This window comes from Microtus pennsylvanicus, chromosome 11, assembly GCF_037038515.1.
Source record: "Microtus pennsylvanicus isolate mMicPen1 chromosome 11, mMicPen1.hap1, whole genome shotgun sequence".
Taxonomy (NCBI): domain Eukaryota; kingdom Metazoa; phylum Chordata; class Mammalia; order Rodentia; family Cricetidae; genus Microtus; species Microtus pennsylvanicus.
In genome coordinates, this window is record NC_134589.1 from 20,025,005 (window position 1) to 20,047,508 (window position 22,504).

The 22,504-nt window shown below is 43.0% G+C and overlaps 2 protein-coding genes and 1 pseudogene across 4 annotated transcripts in view; all 3 read right to left on the reverse strand.

Moving 5' to 3' along the window:
• Positions 1-17,632, reverse strand: part of LOC142859966 (leucine-rich repeat-containing protein 37A-like) — a 50,423-nt gene extending 32,791 nt beyond the window's left edge. Inside the window, exons 1-6 of one of the 3 annotated variants that reach the window (XM_075990617.1) lie at positions 17,408-17,632; positions 15,210-17,311; positions 13,861-13,932; positions 12,532-12,603; positions 7,323-7,394; positions 5,950-6,030 (exon numbers count right to left, since the gene is read on the reverse strand). In XM_075990617.1, the coding sequence (XP_075846732.1) occupies positions 5,950-6,030; positions 7,323-7,394; positions 12,532-12,603; positions 13,861-13,932; positions 15,210-17,311; positions 17,408-17,551 (2,543 nt within the window). In that variant the 5' untranslated portion in view covers positions 17,552-17,632. Of the gene's footprint in view, positions 1-5,949; positions 6,031-7,322; positions 7,395-12,531; positions 12,604-13,860; positions 13,933-15,209 lie in introns of all 3 variants that reach the window. The other 2 variants (XM_075990618.1, XM_075990616.1) reach the window with 2 other exon arrangements.
• On the reverse strand, positions 10,206-10,344 carry LOC142832087 (U1 spliceosomal RNA; annotated as a pseudogene).
• Positions 17,633-18,945: 1,313 nt separating the features above from the next.
• LOC142831545 (uncharacterized) lies at positions 18,946-21,903 on the reverse strand. The gene is made up of 2 exons (XM_075941771.1): positions 19,084-21,903; positions 18,946-18,989 (listed from the first exon to the last, which is right to left on the reverse strand). Exons 1-2 carry the CDS (start codon positions 21,881-21,883, stop codon positions 18,946-18,948), a joined length of 2,844 nt encoding a protein of 947 aa, XP_075797886.1. The 5' UTR covers positions 21,884-21,903.
• Positions 21,904-22,504: the final 601 nt, after the last annotated feature.

The following is a 22,504-nucleotide window of genomic DNA, read 5'->3' on the forward strand; positions in this document are numbered from 1 at the left end:
GCTTCTAGAAGAGTTATAGTTTCCTTGTTTTCCTTTTCCCTAATCATGTCCCAAGATTAACATTTAATTAGCCATTGTCACTGAGACTTTAGAGATTAAAAACTATGACAACATGTTGACCTTAATGAAAACAGTTGAGTAAGGACATCAGAGTTCATCCCCCATAAAACAATGAATTATCAAACTGTGGCAATTTAACCAAAGACTTATCGCACTCCAGAATCATTAATTAAAAAAACCCCAACTCAATTTCTGTAAGAACACTAAGATTTGTATCATTTTTAACTTGCCCTATATCATTCCTCATCTGAACTCCATGGTAACCTTACAAAACAGCCCACGGCCCCACTACTAGCAGGAACAGAATGGAGCTGCAGTTCCTGCAAAGCCTTGACCCCAGGAATTGGTGGCTCCTAGTGAGACTAGATTTGTCTGTATTTGACCTGACTAAGAATTTGCTAGTTCTAGAAACTTCCCCAGAAGATACTTCTGGAAAACGATTGCAGGCAAGTGTTTTAAATGAGGCAGTTATGTGAGGACAGTAGAGATAACAAAGAGCCTAAGCAATAGAACTGATGGGAAAGCAGAGGAACACAATGTCCATAGGAACTTTGAGATGCTCGTATGAGAGTTTGGGAAACAGAAGGCCACAAGCACTCTCCTGGGAATTTGGAGAGTCAGGCACATGTACGTATGCTTAAGCATCCATAGAAAACAACCCAAGAATATGGGAGGAAGTTCACCCCTGGCTGATCTTGGAGTTCTGCACATGTAGAAGGGGAAACTAAGGCTGCCTCCAAAAGCACCATTACTAGAATCCCAGAGGCATGCAGGCAGGCAGGCAGGAAGGAAAGTAGGTTCCTTAGAAGATGGTCAAAGAAAATAAACAGAGGGACCCAGACCCTGATCCAGCATGCATGAAGTATGAGAAAAAAGAAAAAATCCTTTCTTTTCTTCATCTACAAGGCCCATGAGCTTGAGAACATGCCTCCCCATATGAAACTCCTCAGTGTGGGATTCTGTGTTATACAAGTAGATTCCAAGAAATCAGGAATGTTGAGCTGGAATCTTAATCACAGTGCTGAGAGTCACGATGCTTAAACTTGCCATGAGGAAGATGGCCGTGAAGAACAGGCAAAGGTGGCTTGAGCCAGCAGGATCTGGGTTCAAACTCTGGGTCTGTAAGTTTCTAGTGAAGAGAGGTAAATAAGATGAGCCTGCAATCTGAATTCTTTTAGTAGCATTTTCCTTATCAAGTAGAGTAGGATTCAAAGACATCTAGAAGGGGCCTAGACAGAGCAGGTAACTCAGCACTAGTGACTTTGTATCTACAACGGGCCAGAGGTAGGAACCCTGGGGATGACAGATACTAGTATGCCCAGGAGCTCTACAAGTACACAAATTTATCTCCTTAAAAAATATTTATTTATTTATTTATTTATTTATTTATTTATTTATTTATTATGTATACAGTATTTTGTCTGTGTGTATGCCTGCAGGCCAGAAGAGGGCACCAGACCCCATTGCAGATGGTTGTGAGCCACCATGTGGTTGTGGGAATTGAACTCAGGACCTTTGGAAGAGCAGTCAATGCTCTTAACCTCTGAGCCATCTCTCCAGCCCCCACAAATTTCTTAGAAAGAAACACAGCTCTCTGCTTCATAGGTCCAGTCTTAGTTAGGGTTTCTATCACTGTGAAGAGACACCAGGACCATGACAGCTCTAACAAAGGAAAACTAATTGGGTGGTTTACAATATTTCAGTTTAGTCCAAGATCATCATGGTGGGAGTTGGCAGCGTGCAGGCAGACATGGTGCTGGAGAAGGAGCTGAGGGCTCTACATCTTGATCTACAGGCAACAGGAAGTGAACTATCTCATTGGGCATGGCTTGAGCAGACATGAGACCTCAAAGCCCGCCTCCACAGTGACACACTTTCTCTAACAAGACCACACCTCCTCCAACAAAGCCACCCCTCCTAATAGTGCCACTCCCTTTGCTGGGCATTTTCTTCAAACCACCACAGGTCCAATTAGAAGTAGAAGTCAACTTCATGATAAGAGAACAATGCACAACAAGCTGAGTGAAGCTGCCCAGAAGACACAGTCTCTTAGTGGTCCTGCTGCTTGTTAATGGTTTCACTGCAAGAGTTTTGGGAAGAGTGAAAATAAAGTAACATGATTAAATATGTACCACATGCCCAATTCTTTTGGCACTACTTCATTTGTTTCAGTTTTTTATATAGTGCCTAGAACAAAAAAAATTCTCATGAATGTAGGCATCAAAAATTTGTTATAGGCAGAGGGAGAATTACTAGGATTGCAAGAGAGGGTGCCTTCCCACACCAGTGGGAAGAATAGGATGCCACAGAGCGAGGAAAGCTATCACAATGTTTGATGTGACCCTTTCAGAACTGCTGCATGGTTACAAATTAAACAACTTGCCTAAATCATCCCAAAGGACAGGCTTGAGTTGCTCTTTGCATCTTTAATGTTTTTGCATTTTGATGTAAGAAGCAGCTGCCAGGATACTGTGAAAACCAAAGGGAGGATTGTGTCCTGAAAGGAGCAACTTTTTAAAAAAATATTCAATTTTTTAGACTTACTAGTTTATGTGTATGAGTATTATGTCTGCATGTATGAAGGTGCACTACATGCAGAAGTCAGAAGAGCGCATTGGTTCCCCTGGAACTGGAGTTTACAGACAGTTGTGAGCTAGGATGTGGGTACTGGGAATCAAACCCAGGTCCTCTGAAAGAGCAACATGTATTTTGAACCACCAAGCCATCTCTCCAGCCCCAGAAGCAAACTGTTGGACATGAATAGTTTCCCATAGGAAATCAATGCTAGGGGGCTAGAAAGAAGCACTAGAGTATTACTGGGCCCAATTTATGGCCATTTACTGCATGGATATTTTTAAGAGTGGGTAGACACTTCAGTAGGGATAAAACTTGAATTTTCCTTTCAGGGTTAAGCTATTGGAATAGCATTGATGGGCTGCAGACAAACTACCCAGTGATGTAGGATTTCCCTCTGTATGCTGCTAATGTCATTGCTTAATAAAGGAACTTCTTTGGGCCTATAGCAGAGCTACAGGGGAACAGAGCTAGGCAGGGAAAACTAAACTGAATAATGGGAGAAAGGAGGCGGAGTCTAGGAGAAGACATAGAGCTACTGCCAGGGTCAGAAATGCCAAAACTTTGCTGGTAAGCCACTACCACATGGTGATACACAGATTAGTGAAGATGGGTTAAATTAATATGTAAGGGTTAGCCAATAAGAAGCTAGAGCTAATGAGCCAAGCAGTGATTTAAATAATATTGTTTCTGTGTGATTATTCTGGGGCTGAGCAGCTGGGAACCAATAAATGGTCTTCTTCCTACAACCACGTGAATATGCTCAGGCTGAATAATGTGTAGCTCTTCTCTCTAGTGAAATCCTTCAGGGAGTTTATTATTAATAGCAATGAAGTGACTAAAAGAATGTTTGAAAACAAGCCACTGGTCTGGACCTGTGTAGGTAAATGAAGGAGAAGCACTTTAAAGTCGCGAGGGGGTGTACTTACCATATAGATTGTCAACCACTATTGGTTTTTTGTAACGTTTTGCATATGAAAGAGGCATGATTCCTATAGTCAATAAGACAATGGCACTTAACTAATGAGCTTTTGGTGTGTCTTTGACCTGGATTTTAGATTCAAGAGCATCTGACCCTGAAGGTACCGCTAACATGTTTCATCAGGGCTTGTCAGTAACATGGAGGCTGTATCCAAGTAGGTACCTGAAACCAGGGGTGAATCTTGAGAGGTCTGACCGTTATCTAATGGGAAATAAAAATAACAAGCAGAGTTTATTAATATAGAAGCTGCTAGGACTTTGGCACTTGGGCTTAGGTTTCATTCAGTCCTAGACAAAACTACTTTGGCTGGGATCTTTGTACAGACTTTTGTAATGCAGGGAGGACAGAAGTTCAGCTTAACAAACACTGCAGGAACTGTGTGCTATATGTCACAGGATTCCTGGTTTCTCCCTTGGCAACTTGCCTTTGGAAAGATGCAAGAAGCTTGTGTCCTACTGTGGGATATTTCCTGAAGAAAACTCCCTATCTATCACAAAGAGTTGAGTGTTGGATCCGAACAAAGGATCAAACTCCCACACACACTTGGTGGGTTGTGCCCCTTGTATGATGTGGGATTCCCTTCCGTATGCTGTGAATGCCATTGGTTAGTAACGAAGCTGCTTTGGGCCTATTGGTGCACAGAACAGGGCAGGCAGAGAAAGAGAGAGTAGGCGGAATCGAAGAGACACCATGTAGCCACTGCAGGAGACAGACACTGGACGGTGGATGGAACCTTACTGGTAGACCACAACCACATGGCGATACAAATTAATAGAAGTGGGTTAATTTAAGATATAAGACCTAGCTAGAAATATGAATAAGCTAATAGGTCAAGCAGTGTTTTTATTAATACAGTTTCTGAGTGGTTATTTTGGGTCTGGGCAGCCAGGAAATGAATAAGCAGCCTCTGCCAACAATTGTTGTCAAGTTGTTTTTCTTTTTTTTAATGAGTTCTCACTATCCTTCCCAGGTCAGCCTTGAACTCCTGGGCTCAAGACATCCTCCCTCCTCAGCATCTGAGCAGCTGGGCTTACAAGCACACACTATGCTTGCCTCACTGAGCCAATCTGTGATGGTGACTGAATTCTGAGAGGTACCATTGTTCCATTCAGATAACACAATGTGACTATCAATGTCCAAAACCAGTTAGCTCTGCTCATCTCATCACAAGGAAGCAAACTCCCTTTCTGCCAAGATGAACACAAACTAGAGATAACAAGTCCATGCGCCTGCATGAGTCTTTCCTAACCCGCCAGACCCTCTGGTTCCTTTCCCCCAAGTTAGGAGTCAGCAAATCGTTCTGCAGAGGGGAGACTGCTACAAGGAACATTTACAGAACAGTTCATCCAGCCCCGGCACACCACAAACCCGTCCTCCCATGGGAACCAACTGTGAATCTGGGTTTCTGACCTACCAGACAGGTTACAGCCGCCCAAACTCAGATCCAGAGCAGAAAATCCCTCTTGAGTTTATAATGCCCTCCTGGCCACTGAATGTCAAACAAAGTGGGATTTTTTGCTTTGTTTTGTTTTTGACACGAGTCTACTGTTAGTCCAAGACTCCTTCCAACTTATGATCCTCCTGCCTCTGTTTCCTGAGTGCAACTGCTGGTATTTAAGCATATGCACAATGCCTGACAAACACAGATTTTTAGATAAAAGCTAATAAAATTCACTTTCTTCTTGAGGAAGAAAAGTATTATATAGAGCCAGGATAGAGCAACAAATTTTCTTTATGGATATTTTCAGCCATATAGCTTAATGCAGATGCAGATGCCCTCTTATCCAGGCTGCCAAGGTGCCTCTTACCCACAGATAATGCATGACTTCAGAGGCATATGCATCCTGAGAAATAATGTTCTGGATAAGGAGGGGAGAATTCCTCAGGCAAATTTTCAGCCTTCCATTTCTAGGAAAGCACCTCTACCTTTTGCTCCCTGGAGGAGTTGGTGTTAATCTTTGCTCTTTGCACCTCTATGTGGCATCCATTCAAGCAGCTGGGAACTGTGCATGGGAGAGGGAATCAGAGTGAAACTCACAAGCGGGTTTCCAAAAACAACATCACACATCAGAGCCACAGCACGAGGGCGCCATGACGATACCTCTCAGTGTTACTCACGTGGTGTTACTTGTGGTGCCCGTGCTGAAGGTCAGGATGAGGAAAGCTCATCGTGTCCTGTAATTTACACAAGTCTCCTGCCCTCCTGTGCCTTAGTGTCCTCATTGGAAAAGAATGAATGGGACAAACTACCCATAGTTCACACAGGGTTTACAGTTAGGGAATCTGCATGGGTTTTAACACACAAATAAGTATTTACATTCTACTGCACTTACAGCTTCTGTAAAAACTGCATTCCATGCCATGCTTGAAATGTTCCATAGCTCAGTTCAGTGAGTAGATTGCACCCAAGGTTGCTAAAATAATGCAAAAAAAGAGACATAAGTCAATGAAAAGATACTCTTTAGAACATTTGCATTTCTGGTGATTCTAATTTATATGTAATTAAACATAAATTCAATACTTACTCCAGTTGCTAAAATAATCTGAGGACGATACTGGCTTATAATTTATACTTTCGTATTTAGATATGGAATACATTAGCCACAGTAAATGCTCAGCATATATATTTACATATGGAATACATTAGCCACAGTAAATGCTCAGCATACATGTTTACATATGGAATACATTAGCCACAGTAAATGCTCAGCATACATGTTTACATATGGAATACATTAGCCACAGTAAATGCTCAGCATACCTATTTACATATGGAATACATTAGCCACAGTAAAGGCTCAGCATACGTATTTACATATGGAATACATTAGCCACAGTTAAGGCTCAGCATTTTTGTCAGTGATTTCTGCTTCTCTAAGGGAGGGTTTTTAGCATCTCTGACATGCAGGTTTGTCCTATATGCTGGGGGATATTGAGGAACAGCTATGGTGTCTGGCATTGACGGCAGTATCTTACCCACCATTGCCATGGCTGAACCTTTGCACTGAAAGAGAACTGGCGCTGTCACTACGCACTCTGACTCAGCAGAATTCTCTTATTCGTCCTGATTACAGACTAAAAGGATTTGGCATAGAATTTCTATGACTTTTCACTTGCAGTAAAGTTTTAGTTATTGTACTAAATAATGGATTTCATCTTGACAATTTTATATACATAACTGTCTCTCATTGTACTTTGCTCTTTTCTGTTCCCCTGCTCTCCACTCCACTCTGCTGGTGTCCTCCCTCCTACATCAGCCTTACTTTCCTGTTTTCACACACACACACACACACACACACGCTCACACACACACACACACACACACACACACACACACCACACACCACACACACACACACACACACACACACACACCACACACACACACTTTAGAAAAACGTGATGTTTTAGCTTTCTTTATCCCAGTATCCTCTCTGTTCTTCATCCTTCTAGACTCCCTTCTCACTCTGCATAGTGCTGCTTCTATTTTTAGCACACACACATAAAATCTAGGAATGCAGGTCATTGGCAGAACACTTGCTTAGCAGGCTTGTCCTATCACCAAAACAAACAAACAAATAAAAATGCAATACTTGTCTTTTTTTGAGTCTAGCTTATTGCCTACTAGTGAAGTTACAAGTCAGATATCAAAACATCACAAAGGTGATTAAAATTCAAATATGAACGGGTTAAATTTGTAACTTACATATACTTCAAAAAAGGTAATGACTCAAATGTTCTTCTTTCAATATAGCGTATTTTATTGCAGGATAAATCCCTAGGAAACATAAAAGGGAAATATTGCTTTGCTTAGCTATTAGGTTTCTAATATGACTATAATTCATATTATAACTCTAGTAGGATTAGAGTTTAAAATACATTGTTTTTGTCTAAACTCTAAACTTTTGAATTTGAATATTTTAGAGCCACTTCTTTTGTCCTAAGAGTCTCCTAAGAGTCTCACCCTTTATGATATTCTAAATAAAACTATGGATCTTGGTAGATATATTTTTGAGTTAGTCATTTTGAGAGATTATACGGCTTTTATATCTGAAACAGGGTCTTTCCATGTAGAGCCAGGCTGACCTCAAACTCCTCGTTTTCCTACCTCAGTCTCCCAAGTCCTGGAATTACCGGCATATACCTGGTACCTGGGACCTCTAAAGATGTGGGTTCTCAGCTGTGCTTCTGACTTGCTGACTCAGTAGCTGTGGACTCAGAAGTGATATCAGCCAGCCCTTCAGGTGGTGCTGTCTGAGAGCACTGCTCAGCCCCACGGTCATCACCATGGTGGCTTGGCTTGGCATTCAAATTCCCAGGTAGATGCTCATGGGCGTTCCTCTCACTCACGTCTTTACTTTCGACTTCACTCTTGTTTTTAGTGTCTCGATATTCTCCCCCCGAGAGACCTGTTTGGAGCTGTGAGATGTCTTGATGTGTTCTGACACCTGTGGCCAAGTCTAATAACCTGAGTTCAACGTCCCCAGACCCTCATGGTGGAAGAAGAGAACCAAATCCTGCAAGGTCATCTGATCTCCACACTTGTCTCTGGCATGAACTCTCTCTCTCTCTCTCTCTCTCTCTCTCTCTCTCTCTCTCTCTCTCTCCCTCCCTCCCTCCCTCCCTCCCTCCCTCCCTCTCTCTCTCTCTCTCTCTCTCTCTCTCTCTCTCTCTCTCTCTCTCTCTCACACACACACACACACACACACACACTGAACAAAAATGTAATAATTTAAGTTTTTCAAAAAGAGGTCTGATGATTCCCAATGACACCCAATGTTCAAATGCTTTGGTTTCCAGATATGGTGGTGCGTGCCTTTAGTCCCAGTACTCAGGAGGCAGAGGCAGGATGATTTCTGCACTCAAGGCCAGTCTGAACTATATTGTGAGTTCCAGGACAGCCAGGGCTACAGAGTGAGGCTGTTTCAAAACACCAAAAAAAGGGGAAAACTACACTGATTGTTTCCTTGAAACACACTCAGATTTTCTCTTGAGTGTCATATATGCTTCAGTTAATGTTCAGCATATCTCTCAATTTAAAAAACTACTTAAAACTGATGGGGCAGTGGTGGTACACACCTTTAATCCCAGCACTTGAGAGGCAGAGGCAGGTGGATTTCTGTGAGTTTGAGGTCAGCCTGGACTACACATTGAGTTCCAGGAAGGCCAAGACTACACAGAGAAATCTTGTCTAGGCAAACAACAAACAAACAAAAATTAGCTGTAATAGGATATGCGAAACACTGTACCTATTATTGGAGGCATGGAAGTTTATACTTCGGTGTCTATATTTATTATATTTTAATGGTTGCATCTAAGCTTTGCCAATCACAAGTTCCTTGAAAGCATGGAGATCTTATCTCTATCTATTGCCTACCAAGTTTTAGACAGACACAAATATTTAAGCAAACCACATTTATAAAACAAAGAACCGCTGAAGGCATAGGTACATGGCTATTTTGGAAGGAATTCAGTTTATGGCTTTAAGGATGACCCTTGTCGCGTATCTGCAGCATTAGGATTTGAATTTGTCTGTTCCTCAACCCGAGAGGGAAAGATCCATGTCCTCCTCATGGCTGTGTCTCCAATTATAGGCACGGTGTTGGCATGTTCTGTTTAAGCTAATCTTTTAAGTTGAGAGGCATTTTAAAAATTATTTGGAACGGGCTGGAGAGATGGCTCAGTGGTTAAGAGCACTGACTGTTCTTCCAGAGGACCTGAGTTCAATTCCCAGCAACCACACGGTGGCTCACAACCATCTGTAATGAGATCTGGCACCCTTGGTATACTTGGAGGCAGACTTTCTATACATAATAAAAATAAATAAAATCTTAAAAAAATTAATTGGAATATATATGCGAACATGAAATAATTGCTTACCAAGTATTTCATAATATAAATAAAAAAGAAATACTCCGTTAGGAATTATTTCATTGTTTTTCTCCAAACATATTCATAAGGCTTGACAGTTCAGATGTATAAGATCTCAAAAAGATGACTTCAAAAGTGGTCATTTGGGGGGCATGATGGCACACACCTTTAATCCCAGTACTTGTGAGCCAGAAGCAGGTGGATTACTTTGAGTTCAGGCCATTCTAATCTACAAAGCAAGTTGCAGGCCAGCCAGGGCTAACTGGTGAGACCTTGTCTCAAACAAAACAAAAGTGGTATCCTTCAGGGCCTAGAAGGAAGATTTTTAACACTGTGAGAGGTGCACTTCCCCAAAGCTGTTACAATAGATTGTATAATCTATTTGCTTATTTGGCTCAGTAGGGATTAAAGGCATACACCCATGGGTAAAGGATAGAAACCAAGTTTTCAGTGTAGCTGGCTTTATGTTGAGGTCTTTGATCCATTTGGACTTGAGTTTTGTGTAGGCGATAGCTATGGGTCTATTTTCATTCTTTTACATGTTGATACCCAGTTATGCCAGGACTATTTGTTGAATATGCTTTCTTTGTTCCATTTTATATTTTTTGTTTCTTTGTCAAAACTCAAATGTTCATAAGTGTGTGGACTGGTATCTGGGTCTTCGATTCGATTCTGTTGGTCAGAAATCAAGTTTTCATAATAAACAACATAGTTTTTAGGGGAGACTGTGAATGCAGTCGCCTGCTACCATAAACTATGCAGTCAAGTTTCCCCAACTGGGGGAAATCGCAAGGGTCAGCACATCCAGAGTGTGTGGGTAAGCCTTGCCCCAGGAAACCACCCTGCCAGGTAGGTATTACATTCTTATTTCTAAAGAAGCAGAATTATTGTGAAGTATTTCTTCATTGGTAACAAGATTGCTGAAATTTTTATTGTTTTGTTAGTGGGTTTCACTGTATAGTTCTGGTTGTCCTGGGACTAATTAGGAATACTTTTTAAGCATCATTTCTAATAATCTATTTCTGACATGGGCATAAAAATGCTTACATTGAAAGTCTTAATAGTAATCTATTCTCCTAATAGGTTTATCATGTTGATGATATCATTTATGTAATTTGTGTGTTTAGCTAATTACTTAATATGGCAATGTTAAATTTAATTTGGATTAAATGTAAGAACATGTTGGGTATGGTAGGCACATGCCTATAATTCCAGCATTTGGGTTGTAAGACTAAAGTAGGCAGACTGGGGTAAGTTCAAGGTCAGCCTAGGCTATATAGAGAGACCCAGGTTCAAAAAAAAATAAGGGATATAGTACAGTTGGGCCCCAAGATTGCATAAACTGTGTGGTGGTGGATGCCAGTAATCCTAGCACTTTTGAGGTAGAGTCAACAAAATTAGGTGTTCAAGGTCAACCTTGATTTTTTAGAGAATTTGAAGGCAGTCTAGGGTTATATTAGGCCATGCTTCAAAAAGAATAAAAACAAACCCCAAAACCCCACAAACTGTTAAAATATTCTGGGTTGCCTGGAGGTGGTGGCCCATGCCTTTAGTCTCAGCACTTGGGAGGCAGAGACAAGTGGATCTCTGTGAGTTCAAGGCCAGCCTGGTCTACAGATTGAGTTCTAGGACAACCAGGGTTACACAGAAAAACCCTGTCTTGAAAAACAAAAACCCAAACAAACAAACAAACAAAAAACTAACAAAAATCAAAACAAAACCCCAAAGCACTCTGGGTCAATGACTTCGAGTTAATGTAAATGGCTCTTTCTTCTCTTTGATGGGACAGCTTGAAGTTAGTATTAATTCCATCTATCCTACCATGTAATCATTGTTGTGAAGGTTATATTAGCAAATATTTTAGAGTTTGAAGGTCACACATAGTCTCTATTGCAATTCTTTATTGGTTATCTTTTTTTTTCTTTTTTAGCCCTGTTAATTGTTTGGATATGAAGTACCCTTTTCCCCCACAGCCAACCTGAAAGATAAGAAAAGGATCATATACTGAAGGTTTGGTTCTCAGCTAGGGGTCTCTTAGTCAGTAGGCACTAAGGTCGTCCACGGCTTAACTCACTGCTGAGTTCCTTCTGAATGTGCCACGAGGAGGTGGAGCCTAACGGGAGACAGGTAAATGGGGGTATGTCTTGTTACCAGGAATTTCTAACGGGAGAAGCAGGTGAATGGGGGTGTGTCTTCTTACCGGGAATTTCTAACGGGAGACAGGTAAATGGGGGTGTGTCTTGTTACCGGGAATTTCTAACAGGAGACAGGTAAATGGGGGTGTGTCTTGTTACCCGGAAGAACTTTTTTCACCCTGTCTGAAACTTTGCCCTACCTCAGCCTTCCATTACCATGCTCCGCATCACCACAGGCCCAGAAACAATGGAATCAGCCACCAGGAGCCAAAAACCTCTGAGTGAAAGGGCCCAAATAAATCTTGCCTCCTTTCAGCTGTTCGCATCAGGCACCCTGTCCCCTCAACAAAAAGGGCACTGGCACAAGTTCTCTAAAGGTGTCAACCACTCCTAACTCATGGGCTGCAGTAAACGAGAGCATGGATCAGACTTGATGGAGGTGTGACCGACTAGATCCAAATACAAGCATATGTCTTAGAAAACAAGGGTTGTGGGAGTTCCAGTAACTGCTCAGACCTTACTAACACCCCCTGCAAATGAAGTGCTTCTATCTGAATCTGAAGCTTGTCCATAGAAGTTAAGAAATTTAAGATGCAAGAAGGCATTTTCATGTTAGAGATGGGCTGACACGCCCCACCCAGACTGACTAATTGCAATTTTGTTTTATTAAGTTTTTGCCTTTAGAGCCAGAGTCTTACCAAGCAGTCCTGGAATTGGTATGAAACCCACTATGTAGACCATTCAGATCTTCAACTTTCAGCAATCCTCCTGCTTTCTACCTCCGCAGTGCTGGGATTTTAGGCAAGCACTGTCAAACCCATTAGACAGATGAAGATCTATCTAATTCATATCCCTTGTTCATCCATAGATAACACATAACTGACAAATAGATATGCTTAACTAACTTACAAAACCTGGAGAGATAGCAGGCCTTCAAATGAGTCCTTATGTAATTCAGTCAGGAGGTTTTCACTGAGAATTCTGAAAGATTAAAGGTTATCTGGATCAAAAGTTGTCAAACAGATGGAGAACATCCAGTGGTGAGATGGGATGGAGAAATAAATGCTGTCTTATGCTATTGTCCCAAGCATAAGTTGGCACCATTTGTTTTTAGGGCAACTAAAATTTCACCTAGCCAACGGTCTCCACCCTGGAGATTTCATTTCTAGGTATCTAGTTTACAGAAACTTATGCATGTTCAGAAAGAAGTATATAGGATGCTTATTTCAGCCATACATATAGCAGAAAAACCAGATATTCTCTAAACATCAGTGGGCTAATATTGAAATTTCACTAATGTGTGCATACTATGAAATATTATGCATGATTGGCGATATATAGAGTAACTACGTATTAAAAAGAAACTTTACATATCATGAAGTCCCTGCCCTGACTTCCCTTCATGGAGAATTACAACTGTAAGGGGACATAAACTCTCCTCTCCCAGTTGCTTTTGCTTATGGTCTCTGTCCCTCAAGCAAAATAAAACAAATCCATTACCTCAAAGGTGAAAAATTAGAGCACAAGGAAGGTCTCTCTATACCTGATATTTAATTTCTATCCATTAAGAATGCAATTGTAGGCCAGGTGTGATTGCACATCTTTAATCCAGCACTTAAGGAAAAGCAGACAGATTTCTTTGAGCTTAAGGCCAGCCTGATCTACTTAGTGAGTTTCAGGTCAGTTGAGGTTACTTCCCTAGACTGTCTAAAAAAACACAACCAAAAAATGTTATCGTAGATGATTTCTATATGGGAGACAAACTTACATTGTCACTCTTTTCAAACAAAGTCCAGAAAATTTACTTTTAAAATCTGGGCAGCAAAATAACCCCAAGGGAAAGGGGACTTGTTGCCAAGACTGAAACTTGATCCAATCTCCGGGCAGAAGAAGATCAAGTTTTATAAGCTGTCCTCTGACTTCCATGTGCATGCCCTGGCTTTTTGTGCTCATGGAAATACATACAAAATGAAATGTAAAATAATTTTTGACTGCATTGATAGTGTTTCAACCTATGGCCTCATGCATGCTAGGCAACTATTCTCCCCCTGAGCTACACCTTAGTCCCCACAAAATTTACCTGAGAAATTCAGTCGGTATAGGTTGATTTTGGTTGTGAAGAGGAAATACCTTTTCTCAGAGGTATTTACCTCAAAATCTGGACCAAGGAGGATCTTACAGTGTAGTGTTTTATTGCTGCTCTTATTTTGTATTCATATTTGTAGAAAATATACTCACAGTTTCTCAGTCCAACGGTATGCTCTCCATACATTTTTGTCAATGTAAGAAATAGAATTTCCTTGGAAATTCCTGTGAAGAAACAGTTCATATACTTGAGTAAATAGGAAAAGACTAAGCAGAAGCAGTAAAATCATCGCACCCTCATGGCGGTGTTCAATGCAGAACGAAGAAAACCACCAATTTTCTAATTCCCAGATCTGTCAGTTCCCGAGGGCTCCTGGTGCAAGCAGTGAGATGTCTCCTCGGAACTCGAACTTCTAATCTGTGGGTGCGCTTTCCACTTCCTTCTCTGTTGTGTATCATACAGCCCAGCTCTAAATTTAACTCGTCACTAAATCCTGTCTTCTCTTCCTCACAGGCCACCATGGTGGAGGGCTTGGAGACATATATATTCTAAAACGATCTAAGATATGAGAATGGTGGAAAATGCCCATAAGCCTAGGAAACTCCAGGTCAGATTATACTACTAGTTTGTCTTTATAAAAACATTATCCTGTTTTATTATTTTTTCTCTTTCCTGGAAACTTCTAATGGCTTTCTATGTCTCCCTGTGTCACTTTCTAAATCTTATAGTTGATAGTATGTTTACCTATTTTTAATCTGACTAAATCCCCATTATTCTCATAGCCATGCCTTTGCCTAGGCTGTACTCTCTGGTTTTTCTCTATTCAATAATAGACATACTTTGAGCCACAGGTGAAGGTTTAATGCTCCCCTTTTCCTGATGTATCATTTTTTTATGTTCTAGAGATAACACCATACATATGTGGCTCTCACAGTTCTTAACCTCAAGTTGTGGATAAAAGGTTATACGTCCTAGAAGAAAGATGAGCTCTGAACAGAACTGAGAGATTGCACAGTATTAATAGCCAACATTCATGTATGTTAAGACTAAGATAAGTATTCCAGGTAATCAACTAACCCTCACAACAATCCTATGAAATAGTAGCCTCATACTCCACATTTCACAGGTGAGGGAATTAAGTCACAGCTAAGCACTCTTCCTAGAGTTGCAGAACTACCACGTGAAAGACCTGGGGTCAAGCCCCAGGAGTCTGAATCTCCTTTGACTTCTTCATTGCATGCTGACTAAGGAGATGAGTTATAGAGAGGCTGGTGTGAAATGGAAGAGCCAAAGTTGAGCAATGATACAAAGGGGCTAACTGGAGAAGGGAGCATCTTAGAAAGACGGAGGATGAGGACGAAGAAGAACTCATAAGCAAAAGTAAAAGCAGAAAGTCAGCCAGTGTTGGTTGGGGTGACAAGGAAGGTCCAGCAAGGCTTTGAGGAAAAGACTGCCATGTTAAGTAGAATGTAAAACAGAAATAAGAAAAGGTTATTCTTACAAAATAGTTAAAGTGCCTTTGTAGGTGCTGGGCCTTGGCACAGGCACTTGGTGGAGTCTCCGCCTTGGGCTGAGATGAATACACAATAGTGTGCCGTTTTCACACAAACAGAAGTCACATAGGTTGGTGCTTATGGAGGCATTTTGTTTCATTTTAACAATTAGCTTTCTTTCTGTATTAAAATTTGCAGCATATGGAGTTATGGTATATTCCACATCCATGGGTTGGAGTGTGACTTCACTTGGGATTTGCTGAGTCTGAAACTGTTCTGGAGATGGAAGTATCATCTTAGGATATGATGAAGAAGCTGTAGCTGTTGGGACTTCAGGCTCTAGAGTTTCTGAATTTGGATGCTGAGATGTGATCTCAATAACAGGTGGAGAATGGCTTACCACTGTAACAGGTTGTGGAGTTGTGGAAGATTCTATGTGTGAAAACGGGGTTGTGACCTGAGTTGGATTTGGCTGCTGAGTCTGAACCTGGTTTGGAGGTGAAAGTGTGACCTCACTGTGTGTTGGAGGAGAGGATGTAGTTGTTGGAACTGTAGAACCTGTAGCCTTTTGGGGAGCCTCTGAGCTTGGATACTGAGACTGATCATGAACTAGAGCCGTCACTTCAAAATGTACTGAAGACTGAGCTACCATTTCCTTAGATGACTCTGTAGGCTGAACTGGTGCCGAACGTTTAACCACTGTAGCAGGTTGTGGAGTTACGGAAAACTCTGGGTGTGAAGGATGATCTGTGGCTTGAGTTGGGTTTACATGCTGATCCTGAACCTGGTCTTCAGGTACAAGGGTGATCTCTTGGTGTTTTGTAGGAAAAGCTGTAATATTATATGGGGCTACAAAAAGTCCAGTCTCTACAGTGGATATTGCAGACAGGGTATGGTCTACTTCTGTATGTTGAACCATGACATCAGAAAGAGTCGGCTGCTGAGTGTGATCCTGAATTGTTGGGATTTCATAAAACACTGGTGCTTGAGCTGCAACCTCCTCATGTGGCTGCTCAGGCTCAGGAAGGATTTCCTGTGTGCTTGAAGAAGGTTCAACATCCAGATGGGAAGTTGGAGTTGTAAGTTCCTGATCCAAAGACTTAACTGTAACTACAGCTTTGGAAGTATCTTGTTCTGGAAGTGTCATTTTATGGTACTGTGGAGGAGAAACTGTAGTTTCCTGTGTGGTTGTAAAATATTCAGTCACTTTGGTAGGCTCTGAATTCACAGTGGGTTCTAGGTCTAAAGGCTGAGATGAGGCAACAGGTGTTGTTGGATACTCAGTTGGTTCCGGACTTGGTGGTGCTGTAGGGACAACCTTTGTAGTTGTATCTGGGGGCTGAGTTGTGGTCTCCTGTGTAGTTTGAGGAAGTTCTACCTCAGTAGTAGAGTGTGAAGTTATGGCGAATTCCTGATCCAAAGCTTGAACTGTAACTTCAGTTGGGTGAACCTGAGAAGGTGTTGGAAATGTCACTTCTTGAAATACAGAAGCTTGAGCCCGTATCTCTTTAGGTGGATCAGAGGGCTGAGGTGTGCTCTCTTGCAGAATTTCAGAAAGCTCTACTTGAGCAGTAGGTTGTGGAGTTATAGTGAGTTCCAGGTCCAAAGGCTGAGAGGAGATAACAGGTGCTGTTGGATACTCAATGTGATCCTGATGTGGCGTTGGAAGTGTCACCTCCTGATATAGTGGGACTGGAACTATAATCACTCTTGGTGGTTGTGAAATCTGAATTGTGGTCTCTGGCAGAATTTGAGGAAGTTCTCCCTCAGGGGTAGGTTGTGGAGTTATGGTAAGTTCCAGATCCAAAGGTTGAACTGTTGGGGGCTTAGGAGGAGGAACTGTACTCATCTTTGTGGTTGTAGGTGGCAGTCTCTCTCTTGTAGGCTCTGAACTTATAGTGAGTTCCAAGTCTAAAGGCTGAAAAGAGACAACAGGCATTGTTGGATACTCAGGTTCACCCTGATGTGGCGTTGGAAATGTTACCTCCTGATATACTGGGACTGGAACTACAACCTCTCTAGGTGGTTCTGTAAGATGAGTTGTGGTCTCTGGCAGAAGTTCTCCCTCAGGAGTAGCTTGTGGAGTCACGGTAAGTTCCAGATCCAAAGGCTGAAAAGAGATAACAGGCATTATTGAATACTCATCTTGATCCTGACTTGGGGTTGGAATTGCCATCTGTTGATATATTGGTACTGGAGCTACAACCTTTTTAGGTGGTTCTGTAATCTGGGTTGTAATCTCTGGCACAGTTTGAGAACATTCTCCCTCAGTAGTAAACTGTGAAGTTATGGTAAGTTCCAGATCCAAAGGTTGAACTGTTGGGGGCTTAGGAGGAGGAATTGTACTCATCTTTGTGGTTGTAGATGGCGGACTCTCTCTAGTAGGCTCTGAATTTATAGTGAGTTCCAGGTCCAAAGGCTGAAAGGAGACAACAGGTGCTGTTGGATACTCAGTTTGATCCTGACGTGGTGCTGAAACTGTCACCTCCTGATATATTAGGGTTGAAGTTACAACTTCTGTAGTTGGTTCTGTAAGATGAATTGTGCTCTCTGGTATAGTCTGAAGAAGCTCTACTTGATGAGTTGTGGTAAATTCCAGATCCAAAGGTTGAACTGTTGGGGGCTTAGGAGGAGGAACTGTACTCATCTTTGTGGTTGTGGGAGGCTCAGTCTCTCTAGTAGGCTCTGAATTTATAGTGAGTTCCAGGTCCAAAGGCTGAAAGGAGACAACAGGCGCTGTTGGATACTCAATGTGATCCTGATGTGGCGTTGGAAGTGTCACCACCTGATATATTGGGACTGGAACTATAATCACTCTAGGTGGTTGTGAAATCTGAATTGTGGTCTCTGGCAGAATTTGAGGAAGTTCTCCCTCAGGAGTAGGTTGTGGAGTTATGGTAAGTTCCAGATCCAAAGGTTGCTGATGTGGAAATGTCACCTGCGGATGTGTTGGTGGAGGTGTAGTCTTCTTTGGTACTGTAGCGTGGTCTGCTTCTGGAGTATATTGTGAAGTTATGGTGAGTTCCAGGTCCAAAGGCCGAAATGAGATATCGGGGGGTTCTGAAACCTGTGTATTGGTGGGCTGTAGCACTGGAGATGGTTCCACATTCTCAGAGAGGTCTGCAGGTTGAGAGCGGGTCATATGCTGAGCTGGAGAAGGTTCTGCACCCATAGTAGAATCTGGAGGTAGAAATGGGCCTTCCTGCTGAGTTGGCAAAGAATATACCCCTTTGTGGCGGTCTGCTTTTGGAGCTATAGCCCCTTGCCGAGAAAATTCAGTTTCAGGATATTCTGGTGTATGGGAAGGGGACTCAGTTTGGACTTGTAAAAATTCAACTTGTTCAGTGGGACCTATAGGCTGAAGTAGGTCCTCCTCCTGCTCCTGAAGGGAGTAAACTTTCAAAGAGGACTCTGGAGCTCTGGTTCGTGCTTGGTTTGGATGTTTAACTGTGGTTTTATGCAATATTGAATGCTCATATCTGAATATTGCTTCTAGATCTTCAGGTGAAAAGTACAGGGTATCTCCCAGTGGAGGAAGAAAAAACTCTTTAGGTGGTTCTTGAGGTTTATTTGGGAGTTCTTGCTGATAAGGTGACAATTCTGTACCCAAAGGGTGCTTTATGGGTAGAGATATGTTCCCCTGCTGCCCTGAAGAAACTTCTCCAGGAAGCTCTTCAGGCAGGGTGGGGACATCTGGATGAACTGAAGAATGCTGTTGGTTTTCAAGGAGGGTCGGAGGCAGAGTTATAACTTCTTGCTGGTCTTTCGAAGGTTCAGACCCTTGTTGGCTTGAAGTTCCAACCCCATTAATCAGCTCTGGAGGCTTAGCTGGGACACTGTGTGGTGCTGGAAGATGAACTTGACTAGGAACTAGGTCAGAACCTGCTGCCTCCTGATGTGCTGGAGGTTGAACTACTGTTTCATGAGGGAGCTCTTGAATTTGCACTGGGGTCTCCTGCTGGGCCGAAGAAGGTTCAAGCTCCTCTGGGGGCTCTGGATTCTCATCTGTGCCCCCGTGCTGGTTTAGAGAAGGGTTTTCATACTGAACAGGTTCTGGAGATTGAACTGGAGACTCTTGGTGATTTGATAAGGGTTCGATCCCTTCAGAAGGCTCTGGAGTTACAGCTGGATTGGTATGCTGGGTTGTAGAAGAGCCTACATCCTTTTCTGGGACTGTATTTGGCTTAACCATAGCCTCATGATGCACAGGAGGAGGTCCCACCTCTGTGGTGGGTTCTCGTGTTATGGTTAACTGCATATCCGGAGGTTGAACACTTAGAGAGGATAAGCTTGATTGGTGAGTCTGATGGTGAGTTGAGGGTGAAACAGTCACTTCATGATATTCTGAAGACAGAGTTGCTTGTTCGTGTTGGGTTAGAGCATGTTCTGAGGATTGAGTTGGAATTTCCAGTTCAGAAGGTTCAGCTGGCTGTCCCTGCTCACTGAAAAAAGGTTCCTCCTCTCCAGGGTACTCTAGAGGATGCACTGGGGACTCCTGCTGCGTCAGAGAAGATTCCATCTCCTTGGTAGGTCCTGAAGTTATGGTAAGTGCCACATCCACAGGCCTAAATACAACATGTGGAAAGTGATAATAGTGCTCTTCACTCTGAGTTGGCTGGAATGTCACTTGGTGAATTGATGGAGTTTCAACGACGTTCTCAACAACTTGAAGGGGAGGCGCTTGCTCAGTTGGAGCTTCTTCAGGGAGTTCTGTAGGTGTAACTAAGACTTCTGGCTGGCTTCCAGGACCTGATCCTACCTCCTCAAGAGGCTCAGAATGTTGAGCTGGCTGCTCTAGTTCTATAGGAGAAGACTCATCCTCCAGAAGAGGGTCTGGATGCTGTGATGGGACATCCTGATGAATTAGAGAAGCTTCCTCCTCCTCTTCCTCAGCTTCCTCTGGAAGCTGAATTTGGGATTCCAGGCCACTTTCAGATGATTCAATCTCGGCAGGAGATTCAGAAAGTTCATCCGGATGCTGTTCCAGGCTAGAATAATGTGCAGCTTGCACAAGAGGGCCTGGAGTCTGAGTTGGAGTCTCCTCCTGAGCTGGAGACAGTTCAACCTCCTTAAAAGGTTCAGAAGTTATTGCGAGTGCCACATCTGGAGGTTTGACTGTAAACATGGGCAAAGTATCATGGTGAACTTGATGCTGAGTGGGATATGGAATGGTTGCTGCTGGAGCTTCAGCTATACTCTGCATAGAGGATTCTGGAACTGGAACTGTACCCCCTTGCTGAACTATAGGACTGATTTCTTCAGGGAGCTTTGTAGGCAGAGCTGGAACTTCTAGCTGGATACCAGAATTTTCAAGGTCTTCAGGAAGCTCTAAAATCTCAGCTGGGGCCTCTTGTTGGGTTGATGAAGGCTCCAACACCTCAGTGAGCTCTGGAGTTGGAGCCAAGGACTCTTGCTGGGATAACGGAGGTTCTAACTCCTGAGAGAACTCTGAATTTGGAGCTGCAGCCTCTTGGTGGATTAATGAAGGTGCTACCTCCCCAGGACCCTCTAAAAGCTGGACTGGGGCCTCTTGTTGGATTAATAAAGGTCCCATATCCCCAGCACTCTCTGAAAGATGGCCTGGGGCCTGCTGGTGGCTCAAAGTATGTTGAGTCTCTTCATCTGCCCCTGAGATTATGGTCACCTCCAGATCTAAAGGCTTCACTGTGACATTTGGCATGTTTGAGTGTTGAGCTCTAATTCTTTCTGGAGGTGGACCATTTATCACAGGCTGCTCTATTGCTGCAGCCTCCTCAGAAGCAAACTGATGAACTGGTTCTTTCTTCTGAACTGAAGAATCCTTTTCCTTACGACGGGGTGGGAGGTGATCCCGGCCTTCTTGAGCTGCACCAAGGTTCTCTGAATCTTGAGATTGTGCCTCCAGCTGGTATTCAGGAGGCTCAACCTGCCCAGATGGCTCTGGAGGCTCCTTTCTGTTCCCCTGGGATTGCAGAGATAAGCTGTCAGAATAAGCTTCATTCATACTTGGATACCAATAATCATCCTCCATAGTTTCTTTTCGCGGTGGAGGTTTTGCAAATTGTTTTGTAGTAGTTCCAAAAGCCACCTTAGCAGGTTTCTTGTGCTGAGCCAGATCTTTCTTCAAGTCCTGGGATGAAGCTATGAACTTTGTAACTTTCGATTTCTCACTGTCTAGTGGTGGAACAAGTATTTCATATAACTGGCTATCTGTAGCCTGGTCCAGACCGGAAATACTTTTGAATTGTGGAGAGTATTTTTGATCCCGTTTTAGCTTTAAAATGTTCTCTGGCAGCTTCCGCGGTGGAGTCATTTTGTTGGTCAGATGCTGATGTGGAACAGTGAACTGATCTGACTCTGGGTGCGGCTGCGCAGAGGTATCCGTATCTTGGAATGAGAGAAAACTCTCCGTCAACTCCCGGGGTGGGGAGAACATCTGAGAGGGAGCAGAGGACCCCAGGTAACCAAAGTCCCCTGCACCTGCCTGGGATGTGTGAGCTTGCGGGGATTTGGGCGGACGATCAGAGAGGTGCCACCAGAGCTTGGTCGGCACCCAGGGCTCTGAAGTCAACCGAACTGGGTTCTGGACCCACTCCGCAATATGATCGGCCTGGATCACCACCAGCAAAATTTGTCCGGTGAGGAGACGACTTGGGGCGCAGAAGCAGAAGCTCAGGGGAGTCATGACATGTGGGAAGGACATGGCATGCAGTATGGGGGCGATCCACAGTGCTGCAGTGCGCTGGCGGGAGACAAACAGGAGGAAAGGCCCCTGGCCTCAGGGAGCCTTGGCACCTGTGGCTGCCCCGCCCCGCCCTTTATGACAGGATTCCTTTGTTACAAAAGCGTCATTAAGTGGATTCTGTACTATGAAGGGAACCTTCTACGTGACAGGGCCCACGTTTTCCTTACTCAGGGAAAAGAACACCTATTTCTTTGGGGTCCACTATCCCTAACCCGGATTTAAGTCTCAGTCCGGGGTAGTCCTTACCCTTTGTTTCTGTGGGGCAGAACTTCTAAAGTATCCAGGCAGGGTGGAGAGTGGACTCAAAAATGCCTGTCCAGGTTCAGGCTCCTCTTTTTCAATCACAAACAATCCGAAGTTATAAACGTTACAATAGACCAAAAGCTTGTTGGTGTTTTGGAATAAAAATTAAATTTGTAGGTATGTTCAAAATACGTCCTTCCCACCCAAAAGTGAGATATTTAAGACCTTCCCCACCCCCAAGCACACAACTATATGTTTTCATATTAGTTAAATGATCTATTTCTTAGTAGGAACATATGCCCCACCATTATGTTACTGATTCAAATAATCTAAATT

Bases quoted from the DNA above. Each gene is read 5' to 3' on its own strand.
- LOC142831545 (XM_075941771.1), bottom strand. From the start codon at position 21,883: ATGTCCTTCCCACATGTCATGACTCCCCTGAGCTTCTGCTTCTGCGCC. The intron at 18,990-19,083 runs GTTCTGACCTAG...TGGAACTTCAAG, and splicing joins AGCACATCAGGAGGCAGCAG to CCAACAAGGGTCTGAACCTT.